Below are 21,283 nucleotides of genomic sequence, written 5' to 3' on the forward strand. Positions count from 1 at the left end.
AATTACTTTTTTTTCTCCTCTCTGTTAGAAGCACCTCAAAGCATCACTGCACTTAATCATTTCCTCCCTCAGACAGTGTTACCTCCTCTTGCTCTAATATGCTCTTATCTTAAACCATCCCTCCTATCTCTCTTCTTACTTTATTCACTTCTGTTCCTCTCTAATAAGATCTTTCCAAGGTCACAGGAATTTTGTCAGGGTGCTACAATTCTTACTGTACTCATACACACTCCGTAATACTTGTGTGTTATTTTTGAGCTGCAGTAGCCAAAGCTTGGTTCACCGAGTATCAGAGCATCAGCTAAATGCAGAATGCTTCTTATATTAAAGGATAAGTTCACAAGGTTTTCAAGTCTGTCCTAAAACAATAGTCAGGTCCCCAAATGAGCACTGACACATGTTTTCCTTGCTGTAATCATTCCTCCTGTTCATACTGGACTTAGAGATCCCTTCATAATACACTTACAGTCTAAGTAATGGGGGACAAAATCCACAAGCCTCCTTCAAGTTTACTTGAAACTAATATAAGGCCAACTTCCTTCTTTTCATGACAATCCTTCCACTGCAGCTGAACAGACGAACACTGTCCATCGAGACAAAAAGATATGTTTTTTACTAAAAAGACTGTACATGTGGCAGAACCACTTTACTTGACTAACTCAGATGGCTGGAACCTCATATTGGCGTCAAATAAACCTCTGAATACATTTTTGTATGTATCACAAAACAAGTACTGTGGATTTTGTCCCCCATCACTTGCATTGTATTTCTCTTAATGGTCAGTATGAACAGGAGGAATGATTACAGTTAGCAAAACCTGTTTCAAAGTTCATTCGGGCACTTGACTATTAAGACAGACTTGACAAAGTGTGAATTGTGAGATAAGATCTCTCAAACTGATATGTATTGCAACACTTACCCTTCTCCTTTTGTCAAAGTTGATGTAGCCGTTCTGCAAAGGGAGAAACAGGATGTGTTATTTCAGTTTGATAATTGTAAAATACCGAGCAACTCGCAGGGGTTTGTGACTGGATTTCCCCTTGATAGAGATGAGATTCACTTACATCCAGCCTGTCTTTGACCGCCGTGTCCAGCATGGTGAGGTCTGTGAGGAAGATGCCAAGGTAGGGCACGGTGCCCTGGGCGTTGGACTGTGTAAAAAAACACAAAAGAAAGTGTGTTTCATCAGTCCCCCAGAGATTTTTATTCACATCGTAAAAGAGCCCACACAGTGAGGGATTTCAGAGGAGCCGCCTGCAGCTACTTTTCAAACGATGGCTCAGGATTCAGCACATCACACACACACACACACACACACACACACACACACAGACGACAGCTCTCTGTTCCACTTCACTGCTGCATGCTGGTCGATCCCCCTTACAACCCTCCATCAAACCACTGAACACCACCCGCTTAGCAGAAGTGACATCAGTATCAATGTTTGGATGTAGTCTTTTTGTATGAAAATACTATTATTGAGTACTTTTATAGTGCAATCCATTATTAAGCTCTCAGGAAAGCCATAGACCTTTTTACTAGCTGAGTGCTTTTAACTGTAAAACCTGATTCTACTCACATGTTTGTGACATACTGAACTTATATTGCACGAAGAGCAAACACTGTATATACAATAAAACAAGATTAATGTCATGACTGCTTCTCTATGAGCCTTAAAAATATACCTGAATGCAATAATTTTTCAAATGATACTATACTACATCTTTGTCCCCTAACTTTTACAATACTAAGGACACTTTTGCAGGGTCTTACATCATTCCTAAATTTCCCAAGGTCTCCCATAAAGGCCTGTGGGGGTGTACAATCCTTCAGGCTAAAATAATTGATATTCACACACCAGACGTGGGTTGTAAAGTTGGTGAAAATAAGTCTTTTTTTATCTACTTGGTGACTGTGGTTTTTGCCTAAGAGACGAACACTGAGGTCATTTTGAGTTACTCTTCTGTGACTGACAATTTGCCTAACGCTATCTGAAATGTCCTGGTGATATAACCCTAAATGATTTGATGCTTTAATCAGAATAATTTAAAAATTTTAAAGATCTGAACTCAGCATATTAGAGTCTTTCAATAGACGTATTCTTATCATTTCCACCATTTATACCTGAGTGCTGACCTGTACAACAACAGCTACAGTATTCAGTTTTTCAGCTGGTTGTTGTTCACTTTCTAAACACAAATGTTCACTGCAAGTTCAACCCAGTGACCTTCCACAAAGAAGCCTGTCTCCTTGAAAGCTAAAGCTCCATCACTCCGTATTTCATAAAATTGTTATTTGCACTACTTACCCTATTAGGAAGTCTGTGGTTGAGCCTGTTGTCAAGGTTGGCAAACTTTGACGTCCCCTCCTGCAAGACAAAAGCGAGGATTCATTCTTGACCTTGAACACAGCACTTGAGAAAACAATCTCACTACAAGGTCTTCTGGAGCTTTTGATCAGATCACATGATCCTCATCAGCAGATGGAGTTTGCCAACGTTTGCCAAATCGATTGCGAACCTCAGCTTTTAAGCCGACATAGATGAGAAGTCTGTAAAAGTGCTCAGAAAACATTTTAAATTTGAACAACTGGACAAACTCCCTCCACTGATGAAGATCATCTGATGTGATTGAAAGCTCTACAACAGCTACACAATGGACCTTGTGGTGAGAAAGGGAAATGATTACTATGCCAAATTGCTGTTTGTGATGCTACCACTATGGGATGCCAAAGTCAGAGGGTTTTAAATTCCACACATAGTGGCTTCAATAGTATCTTTGTTTTGATTCATTTATGCTTCTCTTTAGAGATCTTATTACATTTAGCATTTATAGTCTAAGCTAATTTGCAATGCATGACTCTAGATGGATTTTTATTTTACAAAAATAAACATTCAGGGTGATAAAAAAAAATATGTAAAAAAAATATGCAATTAAACAAAAATACAACAAAAATACACATTTCAATAATCATTAAATTAGAATAAATCCTATAACGACTGATATGAACATGAATGAATTCTTGTCTGTTGTCATACATAATGTGATTTTCGATGCAAAGTTGACATGACAATATGACATTAGCCATAAACATGACAGACATTATGTAATCTAATATATATATATATATATATATATATATATATATATATATATATATATATATATATATATATATATATATATATATAATATAAATATAAAGTGTTATGACACTGTCAAATGCTCTAATGACAGTGGTGTGAATAATTTATTTCCCCTAACTTTTATTAAGCCTTTTGTCTGAATCATTCATCTTACATCCTGTCAGCTAGTCGTAGTCATTTTTAGACAAGCTGAGAGATGAAGGGAGGCAAGTAACTGTGCTGAAAAAATCAAAGGGCAACAGAAGGCGATGGTGTTTTTTTCTGGCATCAAAGCTCAGAGTGAAGCTTTTCAAAATGAAAGCGAATGTTTGGATGAATTCCTCTGGGGGTATCATGGGTAAAATTGCAGCTAATGCAAAGGTATTGATGCCTGCACTGCGCCATTACAGTGAATCAAAACACAGCTAATCCTGCCATTTTCCCCAAACTCTGACACAGTGCAAACTAAATATAATGTACGTCTTCAGATGAGTGTCTAACACTGAAGTGAAAGTGTTGACAGAATAAGGGCAGTTCTCCTCAACCAGATTAGACTGGTTTCTGGTCTTTAAAGCACGCTCAGTCCTAAATCTGTAACACAGAATGTTGTTTTCAGCTGAAGATAAGGCCTGTGCAGATAGGAATTTAACTTGATAGACACATTAATAAATGTCTCATGCTGCTGTTCAAATTCTGGCATGCTAGTCACCAGGATGTGAGATCTCAGTCAAAGTGCAGCAGAGTCACATGGTTTTTCATAGCTGCAGTTTGAGGCTTAAAATACATTCATTATGCTTGCAGTGAGGATGTATTTTTGTTGTGAACTATGCTATCAGTGTAGCTCAAGGAATGGTTATGTGGGTTTGTCAATTGGTCAGTCCACCACTTTGGTCCAGACTGAAATATCTTGATAAATATTAAATGTATTTAGGTGAAATTTTGTATAGACATTCATGGTCCCCAGAGGATGAATCTTGCTGACTTTGATGATTCCTTGACATTTCCTCTAGCGCCACCAGCAGTTTGGCATTTGTGGTTGTAAATGAAATGTGTCAATAACTATTGGATGGATTGTCATTAAATTTGGTAAAAACATTCATGTCCCCTTCAGGATGAACTGGAATCACTTTGGTGATCCCTTAAAGAGAATGGATCATGCATACTTCCAGATCTATATTTATATTTTGGGGCTCTATTGGAATATCTTTGCATGATTTACAGTTTTAAAAACTCCTTATTTAGCTTATTCTCGTCCTATATGCAGCCCCTCAGTTCAGCCTCTGTCTGAAACAGGCCGTTTTAGTTCTTGTCTCTCTTTAAGAGCTCACTCTGTTCTAACTGGTTAGCTTCCATAACCTGCCGGTTCCAGTAGGCTTCGTAAAAAAACAATAGCAGTAGAATATCACTTATTTCTCTCTTCCTTTACTCAATATAGAAATTGCTGATGTCATCACAAGGAGGAAGTGGAGGCAAAACAGCAAACAGAGCGTTCAAAGCAGGCTGAAGCCCTGGCTTTTCACTTTCAGGGAGCATTTTCAGATACCTTCACCTCAAGTTTAGGAACTTTGACCATGTTTAACATAAACATGCGACATCGTGACAGTATACAAATAACAGAAAATCACAAAAAGCATATGTCCCCTTTAACCTTTCATCTAGAATCAACATCAGGTCAAAATTTCAATATGTCCGATATTTGGACAATAGGAAAATTGCGATCATCATCCTCTGTAGGATCCTACTTTGTATTTAGTGCTAATTAGCAGATGTCAGCATGCTAATACACTAAATTTAAATGGTGAATGTGGTAAACATTATACCTTCTAAACATCAGAACTTTAGCATTGCAACTGTGAGCATTTTGACGTTAGTGTTCAGCTCAAAGCACCACACTGCCTAAGTACACTCTCACAGAGGTGTTGGCATGGCTGTTCACTTGTTCAGCAATATCCTGCTTCAGTCTCATGATGTTGACACAATATAGGATATTTGAGGCATGGGGAGTATTTGATGTTATGTTTTACATGTGTATTAGTCCATACACTAAACTTTAATTTCAGAATCTGGTCCAAAAGTGATCTGATAATGAGTCAAGACTGAACAGAATTTGTCAAGCCCAAAACCAAGACCTGCATAGAAAACAGACAATAAACATTGTCTTTATGCATCCACTGCATACATATACATACTGTATACACAGGTGTAAACTCAAACTGTTTGTAGTGATGGGGAAGAAGGTGGAGAAGAGAGTCTCTTTGAAGATTTTTTTAGCAAGGCAATGAGAAGTGTCAGTATCCAACAGCAGCCCAGAGTAACACAGATCTAAAAATAGGCCCAAAACAAGTCCAAGACATTAGAAAGGAGTTGTTGAAATCAACTCCAGACCAAAACTACACTCTGACACTACAACCCTGATCTCAAACTGGCAGCTTTCCAGCATAAATAACTGCATCTCCACCCTATGGCCAAGCATTTAGTTTTATCTTTAAGTAACACACAAGTGGTCAGATGACTAGGTATCTGGGGAAAAAGTCATTCAGGCTTGAAGCTTTCACTTCTAATTTTCAAAAACAAAACTGTTTACATGCTGTGTCATGACCCAAGCAGAAACCGTCCTCTGTGTGCCATGAATAAAAGATCAAGTTCCTCACCGAACCTGCTCTATTAACACAGTGTAATATAAATGATGTCATCATTTAACCCAGCCAATTTTGGATACGTACAGTATATTACACTTTCACTCATTCTGTTCTTCATCTTGAAATGAACTTACCTCCTTCAAGAGTTCTCTGCTCTGCGAGTAGTTGTCCTTCTCTGAGAATATCTCTGACAGTTCCTCGTATCTCCTGATCGCCTCCCTGTCAAGTGAACAAATTAGTGAAATTGTCTTAAATACTCATTTATATTTCAATATCATTTTAATTAATGAAATATAATGAATATTTTTGCAGTACTTATTTAAATTTTAAATGAGTTAATACCGGGATTATTAACATTTCAGATGAACCAAAGTGGTAAGAAAATTGAGTAAAGAATAATTAACATGACTAATAGAGTAATACTGAAACAATAATAATACTGAGATCGTGCAGTGACTAAAAATGGAACTGCTGAAGATTATAGTTTAACTTTGAGGAAACATCTTTTACTTCTGCTGCTTCAGTGATTAATAGATAAAGTGTCTTTAGGTTAAAACCAGTTTCCTGTTAAGCAGTTTGAAACTATGAAGAAATTATCCTCCTGGTCCTAAAAACACATCACATTTACAGTTAATAAAACACTTAACATAGGGTTAGCTCTCTTTAAAATATATTTCTGAATCAAATTAAATCACTTAACCTCCATCAAGTAAAGACAATAAAAAAAACGTGTACTTCTGTTACAGCATATTAAGTATACAGTGCTTTTTTAAATATAAAGATTTTTAAAGTTTCTTGATGATTATTACTTTAAAATTATTTAAAAAAAAAACAATCAAGGATGAAACTGCAGGATGTTTACACTGCAACGGTTATTATTTATAATCCTCCTGGATTTTGAATTTATTGACTTGGTTTCAGCTGCTTTCACTTATATAAAATAACTTAAAGCATTCAGCAAGTCAAATATGACCTCTTCACTGATTATTCATTAAATCTCTACTCCTATTGTCTACTGTAGTGTCCTCTATAGACCTCAGCGGACGCTTCGACTTGTCATAGCAGGAAAAACGCAGATATAACGATAGCTCTGCTCCATTAAAGTAGATGTGACAGTTAGCTGACATGCACAATAAGATGACTCAAAACAAGCTATGGCCACATGAGAGAGGTGTATCATTGAGAAAATGAGATGTCACTGCTTCCTTTCAAGCCATTAGAATCTGCTACAGACCTGAGGTAACATGGCTGCAATTCTTTGAACACCAGCAGAGGTTGATAAAAGTCCTCTATTACTTTATACTATACCTAGTTAATTGAATTAGTTTTGCATGATGCAATATTTATTCTCTGTGCCCCGGTCTGAATTATAACATATGATGAAGTAATTCCTTTGTGGATTTGCCTGCCCAGGGACTGCTGATGAAATTTAGCTATCTAGCTGATAAAAACACTTGAATCTACTGTAAAATTTGTATTACTGATGCACACCTGAGTTACTTTTGTTGTCCTGCCATTTAATACATTTAATTTTTTTACTTTCAGGTCTGTTTTTATGAAAGGTAATCAGAAAGGACAGCAAACTAGGAATGTAATTGTACAGTGCCGATAGTTTTCTTTGTGTATGATGCTTAATATTCTTTATTCCCTTTGTAAAACCTGAGTTGTCAGGCAACAAACCTGTCAGTGTCCTGCCAGGTCTTCCTCAGCCGGTGGATGGGGTTACTCTGCAGGGCAGACACAATGGCGTACAGCGAGGAGAAGTTCTTCCTGGCTCTGCACTCCTGTTGAAAGCACACACAGATGAATATGCTCATTTTCATGCACAAACACACTCTTACACTCACGCTCACTCTGTAACTGAGAACACCTGTGGGTGTGGGTCTGGCTGGTATTAAGTTACAGTGTCAGTTTGACGTGCTGAATAATGTATTCTGCTAAGAGGTTTGTCCCAAAAGAAACCAGGGGTGAGCTTGGGGCAGCACTTTGGCAGCAAACCAGTGATACTGTACCTCACTTTGCCAAAGAGGATGTTAGTGTGTGTGTGAGAGTGTGTGTGTATGTTGCTTCATACTGGAGAGAAGCTGTGTTTTATTCACAACAAAGAGGCTGGGATAGAAATACAACTGCTCATGTGACCATAACAACCAAGGGCAGGATATGTTTATGAGTATGTTTCTGTGTTTTTGTGCGTCTGTACTTGCTTCAAGCTCTTCAATATCTCAAAAGAAGCTGATTTTTGTGCACAATAACCACAACACTGTTACAAACCTCGGTAAATTCTTTTTTAATAACATTGAATAATACTTTTAAGCAGATCCACACCATCACTGTTTGCCTTGAGCTCTTACATCGCAGTTTTTGACATATACCAGCACATTGCTGATATGTACTGTTCATGCAAAGTCAATTTCCAAGTACTAAAAAAGGAAGTATACTTCTTGTATAAAATATGCTGATTATTAATATGCTAATTTTGAACAATCTCTCCTCTTATCTTCTGCAAAACATGGTCAATCACCAGATGCACTCAAAAGCTGTTTTGGTATTTGCTCCCACTCTAGTCCAAAAGAACCATAAATCAATACAATAATGTGTTTTGCTTTCAGCTATTGATTGAAACGAAAATGACAAGAACAGCCATATCAGACACCAAGCAGGCTGTGATGGTATGTGCACAGTCACAGCAGAGAACAGGATTATGGTTAGAGGATTACTGGGGGTTTATTGTAGGAAAATGCATAGTTGAGGCTTTTGGACCTGCAACCCCAACTGATGTACTTCTGTACTACTGTTCAGAATGAACCATATTTCTCATTTCTAGCTTGTAAACAATGTGTTTATGGCATCAGGTTCTGCAATTTTTTTTAAACTGTGATCTTATATTTTTGTATACTGACCTCTGCCACACTGATCCATTTCTCCAGCAGTCGAGCTCTCTGCTGGCTGCGCAGTTTTGTGGGCCAAAGGCAAGATGCTAGAACCGCATTGGCCAACTTGTTGAACTGACGTACAGTGGCCCGGACCGACCAACAAACGCCCTCTCTCCCTTTTTTATCCCTCTGAGACCACAACGAGCCAAGGCAGTGGTACGGGACCAGACGGACAAACAGCTCCTGAGAGAGGTGGGATATAAATATATATATATATGTTAATGAATAACAACCTGTTTCCTAAGAATCAGTAATCAAACCATGTGACCCTGTTCTGTGAGCTCTTCCTGCTTGAATTTCCTGCTGACAGAGTTTGAGTTTTCTGTGGGTGGTACCTCTCTGTTTGTTTTTGCAGCCGTGGTGGCTCATGTTACTGTAAGTACCAATTTACTTCAGCGTACTCTAAATAAACCAGTTGTTGCTGGGTTTCGTGAAATCAAACACCATCTTCCTTTTTTCTGCAATAACCATTCAGTGTATTTACATTCAGTAATTACCTCTCTATACAGTAGTTTTTATTGGTATTGGCGGAGTCCGCCATTCCCTTGCTGGATTTAAATTGTCTACGTGAGCATGAACGATTTACAGGAACCCAGTGCCACTTTATCTCAGTGATAACAGCCTCATTATTTACTGTTCACTCTCTTTACGCCATACCAGTGTTGTATTCATTTACTGCTCAAGCAAACTGAACATTTCCCATGTATGTTGCTTCACAATAAAAGCTTTCAGTGGGCGAGACAGGGAGTGGCTTTTATTGTGAAGCAGCCACAGGAGATTCAATGTGTCACAAAGGGTAAGAAGTGACTACAAGCATTCATCAAAAACACATCTACAATGGATCATTTTACATTTTTGTAAGACAGTAATGGTAATGGAACAAGAAGGTGCATTTACAGTGAGTTGTTAGATGAATAAGCTGCATATCCCCAACTCCTCAGCAAGGAAACCAACTTTACTGCACACCGGAAAACACATCCTGTGCAGCATTTTTGACTTCTTTATTAAAACAATGCATGTTTGTTTGGTTGCTCTGTAAACAGATACACCATCATCTGTTGTATTTCCAACGATGTAGCTGCTCAAGGAGTGTTTGTTGTAGCATTAAACCTCACTTGCTGTTACCACAATACCCACAGGTGCTGCCAAATCAACCAGGAGGACTGAAATCTTAAAGATGAAGTTTTTTAATGATTTAATTTGATTAAGATTAACAACACCAACAGGATAGTGGAAAAGGGCAGATCAAGTCTATGGAAAGCAGACTAGTAACACGCAAACATAATATCATTGGTCAATATTTTACTTCATGTCACTTTAAAAGACTTGTTCTAGCTTAGAAAGTGAACTCACCGTCTCTATCTTGGTGAGCTGCTCAGCGATGATCGCTGCGGGGAATCCCAGGACGCTGGTGGCTTCAAACTTTGCTGCATCAGGAGGGCTAGTGAAACCAGTCTGATCTGCAAAGGTTGAAGCTATTGAATAAAACTGTGGATCATTGAATGTAATTTCTCTTCACCAACTGCAGGAATCAGTTTCTCTCAATGTTGTGACTCTGGTCCTGTGTGTAATAATGAAGTTGTTTTGTTGCAGAGTACAGAAGCCAAGAGCATCTGCGGTTGCAATTATGTCTTTCAATCTTGTTATTTTACAATCACAAGTTAGCTATCTCCTTACGTCAAGATAACAAAGTCATTTTCTCATGATAACGGTTAGTTATCTCAGGAAAACCCAAGCAAACAGGATAAACGTCTTATTTTCACAAGAAAATAACATATTTCACTTGTAACCTTGACATTATGGGATAGGAAAAAAAGTGTTGTGACCACAGTATCTCAGTATCTCGTGTCAAGAATACCTAAATAAAAGGATTCACTTCCTGAGTTTAGAAGATCCAAAGATAAGGTTTCAAAAAATATTTCTAAAGCAGTTCTCAAATTGATACCACAACCAAACAAGGTTGTATTTTTCTCTCTTTTGCAGCCTCAGTTTGCAATTTACACCGATAAATTGGGTATATTTCAACATGAAAATCTAATCTAGTGTGGCCTTCACTGTGTCATTTAAATCCCTCTTAAAATACAAACCTTTAGAGGTGTTAGGGAGCAAGGCTTTCTCACTCAGCTCCTCAGCTATCCTGAGGAGACGAGCACGGAGGTCAGCTGCGGAGGAGGAATCCTGGGGGAGGAGGGGAGCCAGTCGCAGCAGGCGCGAGGGCTCCCCCAAACTCTCGAAGTCTTCAGGGTACTCCGAAAGCCATGTGCTGAACACCGTACACACTGCTCTGCAGGGAGAGAGGGAGTTTTGTTTTTTTTAGCTTTGACCTCCAGACAGCTAAGTTTTTTTACATTGTTATAGGCGTAAATCAGGTCATTGTATTATGTCTTGAAAGTCAAAAGAATAATTTTCAAATTTTACTGGGAGCCAATGAGTGGATGTGTGATGGGACCTACATCTGCTTCTGGTTTAAACCCTGGTTGGATCTGAGCTGGTGCAGCACTTCGGAAGCAGATAAACAAGCAGTTGCAGATTGGAATTGATTGAATATATTGATTTTTTCTAACACATCTAGCAAGTTTCCAAGACATCACCTTCTCAAGGGGTTTAGACAAGAAAAGCAGCTTAGAGATGGGTCTATAATTTATTAGAAGCAAAGGATCAAGATTGTATTATTTAAACAGACATTGAATGATCGCCCGTTTGTAAAAAGTAATAAAAACGCTTTTCACGACAGCACGTAAAGCCTGGCCAAATAGCATGAAGGACCTCTTTAAAGATGACAAAGCATGAAATGTTATGATATTGGTGGAACCATCTGACTGACTGCCCCCTCTCCCTAAAACACTGCTACTTGTCTGTAAGACAAAACTGAGGGCTTAAATGCCCAACTTTCTTTACAGTACAACAAGCCTGATTGATTTGAAGGTGCTCCCCTCCTCAGTGTCAGACTAAACAATCTCTATAGTAAGTCACTTTAAGTTTACTACTATTTAATATATTTCCCATTAGTTGGTCATCTCTAAGCAGCTTTATCTCAAAATGCCAGTAAACTATGTCAATAAATAACATATCAAGATGGTTTTTAAAACATTTTCCTTTTCTATCTTTTGTTCAGGCGTCTTCTGCTGATATTTACTTGTTGAAAGCTGCATTAATCAACATTTTTATATCAATATTTTTATAACAACACTGTGTCATGTGACAGGAGTCACTTGCTATCACTGTATCATCTGACTCTGCAGTTCCCCTCATTGTTTTGGTTTTTGTAGCTGTCACGTTTTGCTTCGGTCTGGGTGCACTCATCAACCTCATTTCCAGCAGCGACAAGCAGCTGCAGCGAAAACACTCTGATAAACCGACTGTATGCAAACTGCCCAGCACCAACAGCAGATAGACAGAGTGGAGCATTTGGCTGTTAAAGAGTATTTCCTTCAGGTATATGATGGTTTTGCATTGGCACACAGCAGCTCACTTATATTTAAGTGTACACAAACCTCATGTCACACTAAAAGTTTCACAAAGACAAACAAAGACATTGGGTAGCGTGTTCAAAAACTCACTTGTTGAAAGATTGTCTCGTCTGGCTCCTCTCGCTGTCTCCTGGTGGGTGCTCCAATCTGTTAACAAGAAAGACAAAGTTAGTAGAGCAGACAAAAACCCAGAAAGCTCCAAAGAGTCAGTCAGCATCAAATATGTGCATTTGCTGTGTCATAAATAATACTCATGCTTTGTGATGCATATATGTATGACTTGTTTTTCCTAAGATGCTTTTTAGCAAAGGAGTTGTTGTAATGTTCGCAGGTAACACTGAGCATAATGCAGGAAGTTAAGTTCAGTACAATGGCTCTACATTGTGTTGTTTCCTTTGAAAACTTTCCTAACAGGTGTTTCATTCAAATAGTTTTATTACTTTTTAAGAAAAGAACCAAGAGTTTTCTTTTGCTGTATTATGTTGTCAAGAAAGTTGCAGTTACATATTATATGGCCACACAGGTGCTTCCTGTAAATGAAGTGCCTTGTCTGTTTATCTTATAAAAATGGAAATTAGGTCTACAGTTAATTACACCCAGTTTCGTCGTTTGGTTTCTGGAACTCTTTTGCAGACACCTCCTAGTGAGAAAGGTCTCTGACATCTTTTGGCTTTATCGCATTTTTAAGCTTGAATACACCTTAAAGACTAAAGTGATTTGTATGATCAGGAAATTTCAAAATTATTCATGTGCAACACTTAACTCACAACTGATGTTGTAGAAGAGCTCTCAAAGTTTTTGAAAGTACCAAGTATGTCGAGCTAAATTTTCGAGAAAACATAACTTTGCACACAACATTTAGAACAGTTCTATTTGATGGATTGGTGCAGCCATAAAAACATGGGATTGTTGTATGAAATAGCAGGTCCTATTGCCCTGTGATAAGTTTTTATTAGCAGTGCTAGCAACGTGGCTCTTGGGATAGTAATACTAGTTGGTCTCTCAGTCAACAACTTTGGTCCAGACTGAAGTATCTCAACAACTATTGGATGGATTGCCATGAAATTTCGTACAAATACTTGATGATTCCCAATGAATTTGGTGATCCCCTCATTTTTCCTCTGGCGCTCTGAGGTTGACATTTTGTTTGGATTGCCATACAATTTTTTTATTTAAAGTTGAGTGAAATATAGATCTACTAGATGGATCGGCACAAAATTTAGAGCAGGCATTCATGTCCTCCACAAGATGGATTGTAATGACTTTGGTTTGGACTGAGTTGTCAAATCAACATTTTAATTTGTCCAATACTTTGGTTTATGACCAAATACCTGCAAAACTAAAAACATTCCCATCAGCCTCCTCTGTGTGTGTTTAGTGCTAATTAGCGTATGTTAGCATGCTAACACGCTTCTAAACATCTACATGTTAGCCTTTTCATTGTGAGCATCATCTTGGTATAAAGAGATTTGTTCCTCCAATTTAGGCTGAGCTGAGTAACAGTCTTAAATACTCAGTTAACTCAATTTCCTCCTCTTCCCAAATTCCCACTGGCCTGAATAAGTCTAAGATTTCACTGCTTCAAACTACACAAACCCAACCAGACAGGCTACTGACAGCTGCTGTCTTGTTGTGCATCAATGCCCCTGGAACTGTTATCATACCAGCTACTTTCCTTTTTATTTACTGTTCTCATTTTTGAGTCTTTTTTAAAACCCTCCCTGGACACTGGATTTTCTTGCCAGACAAAAACTCCAAACACAATCGTTCTGATCAAAGGCGAAACTCTTTCCTACCTGTCAGTGAGGATGTCCAGCACTCTTCCTGTGGAGGTGAAGGATCGATAGGTAGAGAGGAAGATGGTGATGAAGGAAGAATCTCCCATGGAGAAGGAGTGGAGGAGGTGGAGCACAAGCTTCTCTTCTGTTCCTGCTTTCACACACTGTGAACGAGAAGCCGAGGACTGGAGGAAGGAAAAGAGAGCAAAAGACAAGAGAAAGGAAGTTCGTGTTATTCATGTTACCCTTCTACTCATGTCTCGAGCGGTCTATAAGGTCAGTCAAACGAGTATGTCTTACCAACGGACTGCTGGGGGCGACATGATGTTGTTTGACCACCACTGTGTAGATCACCCCATCCTCTTCCTCCTCCACCACAGTGGACTATAGAGCAGAGAAAATGATGTTAAGACGCTGTTCGATGCATGACTTTGGATTTTTTAAAAGATAACTGAACTGACATTATGAGGAGTAATGAAGCATTTGTTTAATAAAAACTTATGAAATCTAACCTTACTTTTTTACTAAACTAAAAACTTCTAACATTAGACAGTCTCAGTAAAATAATGATTGAGATATCATCTGTTTCACTAGAGACACATAATATCCATGCATGTGTAAAAAAGGAGCATAAAATCAAGTTGCTTTGAACTAATTTCTCACATGCTACATGGAGCTCTAACGATCCAATTTTAGCCTCGGGGAAAGTCCCTGACACAGTTTCCCTATTTTACACTGGTGCTGGCTCAAAGGATCACAGCAACACAGTCGGCCTTACCAGATCCAGAGGACAGTACCAGGTAGTCTTCATCGGTGAGGGCTCTACCTGAGAGAGAGAATCATACAACATAGACAGAAATAAACACATTTGTCATATTAGAAAAAAAAAGCTTTATACCAAGTGAATCAGGAGTAAAGCAACACATCATATCATCATTACTGGATGAGATAGTGGTCGTCACTGTTCTTGGTCTGTGATGCCTTCAAATGACGACAAACTAGTCCCGACCCACCAGGCTGTATATACATTTCAACCAAAGAATGATCTCCTTAGATAAACCATATGGTAATTGTTTATGATTATTTTCTCGATTAATTGTTATGTCTATAAAATGGCAGAAATGCTGAAAAATGCCCTTTTTAAACAGTCCCAAACCCAAAAATGATCAGTTTACTGTTATGGATAAAAATCCATTCAATCATCATCATGTATGAGAAGCTGAAACCAGCAAATATTTGGCCTTTTTTTAAATTAAAAAATGACTAAAATGATTATTCAATTATCAAAATAGTTGCTGATTAATTTTCTGTAGATTGACTAATCATTGCAACTCTATACTCTCTCTACTGTCCATTTTAAAGAGTTTTAAAGAGTTGAGATGGTGCAACACAATAGAAAAATTATTTTGGATTGATTTTAGATTTATCCCTAAACTTGGTTTAATGTGCAACTAAGCATAGTGTCTGCCAATCACACACATACAAACTCATGAATGCTATAGCCTTTTGAATGTTGTTCAACAATAGGCTTTCTTGTGGACTTAAAATCAAAATCCAGTAGTCCAGTCCAATACAATCAATGTACAGGTATTTGTCTTGGCAGCAGTCATATCAACAACTACATACTGACACACACGCAGTTCTTTGATAGCGGGATCCTACAGCATAAGTCATGTTACAGTCAGCAGATGACTCATGGCATTTTAATGGGGAGAATAAGTGTGAGATATACAGCACTCCAGAGGTATTCAAATACTGTTGAAGCAGCCAGAAAAATAAGAGCCACATGACAAAACAGCTTTATTATGACATCCTTGAGGCAGGGTGTGTCGACAACAAGGCCCAATTTTTTTTTTTTTACAGCACAAATTTGAGATATAATCATATTCATTCCTGTAGGGTTTGAGTTATAGATGGAAAATCAGCATTTTTTTCTTTTTCAACTAAACTTAAGCTCAACAAAATGAAGACATGTTTTTAACAACATCATATAACATTAGTAATTTAGATTTAGTTGCTGTCTAGTGTTACCTCTCATACTAAAAGGAGCTGTTAATCATTTTTAGATTGACAGCAGGTTCCAATCTTGTGTTGTGAATTTCTGGTGGTGGGAGGGACTGCCCTCCTGTTTACAGCTATGTCACAGATTGTGCATTTAACTAATATGCTGATCGATAGCACTTTACACTTCTCCTGACACTGATGCTTTCTGTGACTTTCCGTGATAAAAAATGTATGAGCAAAACACTGAGTGCAGTCATACTGCATGTCTGGGGAAATCTCCAGACCATTTTAGACGGTTCATACTCATCGTGAGTCAACACTTGAGCAACACCTTGGAAACACACTCACAACAAACACACCAAAAATCTTCCAAAACCATTTTGAATGTTAACCAGCTTCTCAAAAAGAAAAACTAATGACCATTCATTTTGCATGTGCTGACTTGTGAGCTTTCTCAAATGCAAATTCAAAGTCACAGTATGAGCTAAGAAAACATTCATGCGGGCAGCAGAGGCGAAACATGAAGCAACCACTGCTGCCTTGTGGTCTGCTATTTCCCCAGCTCAACCTACAGTGTAATTAGGCATGTGTTAGCCTCTATTAGCCTACTTCAGATTACCTTTACTTGACTTGATCAAAGGTCAAGCAGGCCTCCAAGCAGGCGCTGCTTTCAAAAAGGATCCTACTGCTCTGAATAATAGTCTCTCTGTACCAAACCAGTTATTCTGCCTGCTATCTCTACTTGCTTTTACGCAAATCTGCCTGCGATTCTATCTTTCCCATGAAATAAACCAATGTACACACACAAAAAAAGAGAGAAGAAGAAAGAAAAAAAAACAGTCACACAAGTTACCTTTCCCTCGGCAAGTCCAGACAGGTAGCAATCCTTAAGCTTCCTGGAAATTTTCAGGATGAAGGTACTAATACCATTTTCATTTCCCTCATTTGCTCTCATCTGTCGTTCCCTTTGTTGTCTTTCTCTCTCTAATTGACTGCCTCTGTTGTCACTGTCAGTTGACCTAGATCTGTATGTTTAAGTCTTTACCGTTTGCCTCTCCGAGTCTTGTGTCTGTATCTCACAAAGACACACCTGAAGCAGGAGCTTAGTCCGGCCCCTGTGAGCCTGCATCACCCGGGAACACCCATTATGCACACACAAACACACACACACACACACACACACACACAACACACACACACACACAATTCAAACACACATTTAGGGATATGTTAGTGTTGATAGGACAACGCTCGTTTTTAGTGAGTCACCTTTTACACACACACTCTCACACACACATATGCATATGAATAATTCACATACAAACACACTGCTCACACAAATAAAGACCCTCATCAATAGACACACGTGCACTTGCCTGCACACAAACACACACACACACACACACACGTTGAGAGACAAAGCCCTGAAGCTATTTCCAGAACAATACCCCCTCTCTTTCAGTTTCTCCTCGCCACTCTCCTGCTCTTTTTGCCTTTGTAGATGACCTTCCCATGCAGATAAACCAGTTTGACTGAGTATCCTGTTTAATGCTACACCAAGCAAAACAACAATTAACTAAAAAAGCCACCATCTGACTATTGGCAGAAGTTTGCTGTGTGAGAGGTGAGAGGCCTCTAGTCTTGTAATGAGAGGTAGTAAATGTTCAGCAGCCACTAAACCAGGAAGCATGCTGTGTTTATTTAAGGGGCTAATGACATCGCAGAGTGAAGCCATGCTAACTAGGTGGAGACTTTCACGGCTGTGTGTGTGTGTGTGTGTGGATGGCAGTCACCTCATTAGCATGTCAGGTAACACACAGCTGAGACTGCAAGGTTAATGATTAAAGCAATATTATTTGTTTTTGTCGTCTTGGAGACAGCTGAGCAATGTAACATTTATCGTATCATATTATCCTGTTAAATTGTTATGGCTAACGTGTTAGCAAACATTTACCAATTTATATATCCAGCAACCACAGAGTAACAATGTGTTCAATGGAGTTTAGATTATGGTCCACAGAGTAATCCCTGTTTAATCCCTATTTACAGCATAATTTTTCTGTACCATCAGTGTACCAGTAAAGTACATACAAGTACATACATGCAAGTACAATCAAACAAGATGTGAAGTTACAGAATAAGAGGGTAACAATCTGGGAACAAAGAATGTATACTGTAGGTATTTTTTAAAGGGGATGTATCATGCACATTTCCAGGTCTATATTTATATTCTGGGGCTCTACTGGAAAATCTTGTATGATTTACAGTTCAAAAAACTCATCACTTATCTTATACTGGCCCTTTATGCAGCCCCTCAATTCAGCCTGTCTGAAACAGGCCGTTGTAGCTCCTGTTTCTTTAAGGCCCCCCTTCCCAATGAACCCACTCTATTCTGATTGGTTAGCTCCCAGAGGCTGCTACTTGGCAGAGGCTACGTAAACAAACAGCAGCAGTAGGATTTCACTTCTTTTACTCGTTCTCGACTCGAAATGAAACTTCTCAAATACGTCCGTGCATGTTCGAGCCCAAATCCGTAACAAAATATGTGAATGAACAACGCGAACAACCTGTAGAACAACCTTAGCAACAAAGGTTAGGAAATTGACAGCGTGTGGACATGCATGAACAATCTGATGTTATCACGAGGAGGTTGTGAGGTTGTGGGCTACAAAACCAAAACAATGAGAAATTCCAGATCGAGTTGATAATTTTCTGTAGTTTTGTCTCTATGAGCAACCCATTTTGCATTACACATTCACTCATTGACCATGTAAAAACTATTGATAGGTGCGGCTTTAATTGTAACTGTAATACAATTTCCTCTGAAGTCAGGTCCTCCAGATGAATAGATGCTTACTGAAGAATTGTGCAAAATTTGGCCTAAAAGAGAAAGAGAAATAAAACAACTATGCAAAATGTGTATGAAATAAAAATTATACAATATATATTAAGAAAATGCAAAGATAAGTTACTCAAACTACTAGTTATGTCCGCTTATTAGCATTATTCATCCTACGAAGCTAGATCATACACACAGTTAATTGTTTTTACTTAGACTTTAAATATCTGCAAGTCTGACATCATTAGGCCCCACTGGACTCAATTTGTTAAGGCTTTGTTTATTCTGAGTCTTAAAAATAGATATTGAAACTCTTAGAACTGGTTGATATGGATGAATGTTCTGAGTAACAATACCAAGTTACAATTTTCTTAAACCAAAGTAGGTCAGTTACTCTCACATATTTTTAAATGTCACAAATAAGCCTCCTTGTATCAAATTTTAACACTAGATAAGACCAAAAAAATCTTTTAAGCAATAAAACTTTGAACTTTACTCTGTATTAGATAACATAGGTCATAATACAATAAGAGAACAGATAATAACAGAACAAATAAAAATTGATTAAGCATGATTTTGACTCAGACTAACAGTGTGAACATAGAAAGTACGATAAAGTAGCAATTAGACGTGTCTTATGCGGTAGATGCATGGGCACGCAGTTAGCAGTATGATTAACAGCAGTATGGAGCAAACGAGTCTCACTGAGATAAAAATAATTGCGAACAAGACTTTAAATATAGCTTATTTATATGTAAGATAATATATTTCACGCCTTAGGCATAGTCTTACTGCTTCCTTATAAAAGAGTGAAAGTGTTTTAGAGCTCTCACTGATCACTTTTCTGGTTTTCTGGTGATCCTGTGGGCCTTAATCACTGACACAAAGGAAACTTGCCCTTTTGCTCTGTTCTTACTCCAGACAGAGCTGGTATATTGAGATACTTGAGATAAAAGTATATTCGGTGAGTTTGCCTTCTGAAACGAATTGAGTTTGCCTTCTGAAACCTTTTTCTGAAACCTTCAGCTGTTTCTGTGGAGAAACTTTCCAAGGTGTAATAGATGTCTGTAATTTGGAGTTCAGCTGCCTGATAAGGATCATGATATAGGCCACAGTGGTGGGTGGCATGGGTTGCTTCTGGTTAATAAAAAATGACTCCACAGCTGTTATTCGTGAATCTCATGTGATTTTTTAGAAGATTTATCAAAACTACTATTGATTTTTTCCCATATGATCCCTTGTTGTTGCCAGATTTGACACTTTGTTTATGTTCCTTGCGAGATGGGATCTTCTCTTAAGGCCAAACGTTCCCCCACCCCCAGCTGCATGCAGGAAGTACATAATAAGTGGAGACAAACACAGGAAGCAGGACGTGCTGTCGTGTTGTGAAGCTATTTTTCTTCCCTTCTCCTTCCATCACAAGTTCAGCCTGCGTCAACCTCTCCTTGCGAACAACTACGTCAACTATTGGAGGGCACCAGAAAAGCACCGGGCAGGAAGCCGACTCTCCATTTTCACCCCCTGGTCTCAAAAAACAACCAGTTCCAACCTTTTTCCTTAAATACCTTCATGTAGTTGTGCTTCCGCTGTGCCAAAAGGCACTGCCTTTGAACAAATACACCAGTCTTTCCACCAAACAGGGGGTCATAAATATATCTTCTGAAGCTTTATTTAAAGATAACCATTGTTTTTTTTGAGTGGTCCACAACCCAGACCCTTTCCTTCCTATCTTTCTCTCTGCTCCTCTTCTCACGCTTTCATCTATGTATCCCTTGGTGCCCGTTATCTGCTTTCTTTCAAGTAAAACTCTTTGGCATTCAGGTCAAAACTGTTCTGTTCCCCTTAAAGGAAAAAATCTCCCTTGGATACGATTACTTTGTTAGTAAGATACCATCAGTCTCTGATCTGTAAATTGTGGGGAATAGTTGACCTTTCGGTGTGGAAAAACTGTCTTAATCTTACTCCTCACATTTGATTGTCATGAGTGATTTCCACTATTACCTTGATAGATACCTCTGAAAATGTCCAACTTGTTCCTGTAGTAGGTTTATGGGTATGTACAATGGCTAGCTGGCCAGCCAAGCAATATGTAAAATGTGTGATTGTTGAACATCTCATTCCCAGACCTGGGCATGAATCTGCTGCTGTAATAGCCTCCGCTCTTCTGGGAAGGTTTTCAATGACATTTTGGAACCTGACTGCAGGGATTTGCTCCAATTCAGCTACAATAGCTTCAATGATGTCGGCCACTGACGTCGGATGATAAGGCCTGGCTCATGGTCAGTTCGTCTCAAAGGGATTGAATTGGGTTGAGTTCATGGCTCTGTGCAGGCCAGTCAAGGTCTTACACATCAAACTACTAAAATCATTGCTTTATGGACCTGGTTTTGTGCATAGGGGCATTGTCATGTTTAAGTAGGAAAGTGCCTTTCCTAGCATACAACACAATATTACTTATTACACAATAATACATTACTGCCTTCAAATAGACATAAC

The 21,283-nt window shown here is 38.5% G+C and overlaps 1 protein-coding gene across 2 annotated transcripts in view; it reads right to left on the reverse strand.

The window, feature by feature from the left end:
* rgl2 (ral guanine nucleotide dissociation stimulator-like 2) overlaps positions 1–21,283 on the reverse strand; it is a 31,310-nt gene that overhangs the window by 5,293 nt on the left and 4,734 nt on the right. The window contains exons 1-13 of one of the 2 annotated variants that reach the window (XM_067600690.1): positions 16,802–17,024; positions 14,723–14,770; positions 14,245–14,328; positions 13,963–14,129; positions 12,257–12,313; positions 10,784–10,980; positions 10,050–10,156; positions 8,664–8,879; positions 7,444–7,547; positions 5,898–5,982; positions 2,309–2,368; positions 1,065–1,151; positions 920–952 (exon numbers count right to left, since the gene is read on the reverse strand). In XM_067600690.1, coding sequence (XP_067456791.1) covers positions 920–952; positions 1,065–1,151; positions 2,309–2,368; positions 5,898–5,982; positions 7,444–7,547; positions 8,664–8,879; positions 10,050–10,156; positions 10,784–10,980; positions 12,257–12,313; positions 13,963–14,129; positions 14,245–14,328; positions 14,723–14,770; positions 16,802–16,903 — 1,347 coding nt within the window. In that variant the 5' untranslated portion in view covers positions 16,904–17,024. Of the gene's footprint in view, positions 1–919; positions 953–1,064; positions 1,152–2,308; positions 2,369–5,897; positions 5,983–7,443; positions 7,548–8,663; positions 8,880–10,049; positions 10,157–10,783; positions 10,981–12,256; positions 12,314–13,962; positions 14,130–14,244; positions 14,329–14,722; positions 14,771–16,801; positions 17,025–21,283 lie in introns of those variants that run through there. The other variant, XM_067600689.1, reaches the window with a different exon arrangement.

Source organism: Thunnus thynnus, chromosome 10 (assembly GCF_963924715.1).
Source record: "Thunnus thynnus chromosome 10, fThuThy2.1, whole genome shotgun sequence".
Classification (NCBI taxonomy): Eukaryota; Metazoa; Chordata; class Actinopteri; order Scombriformes; family Scombridae; genus Thunnus; species Thunnus thynnus.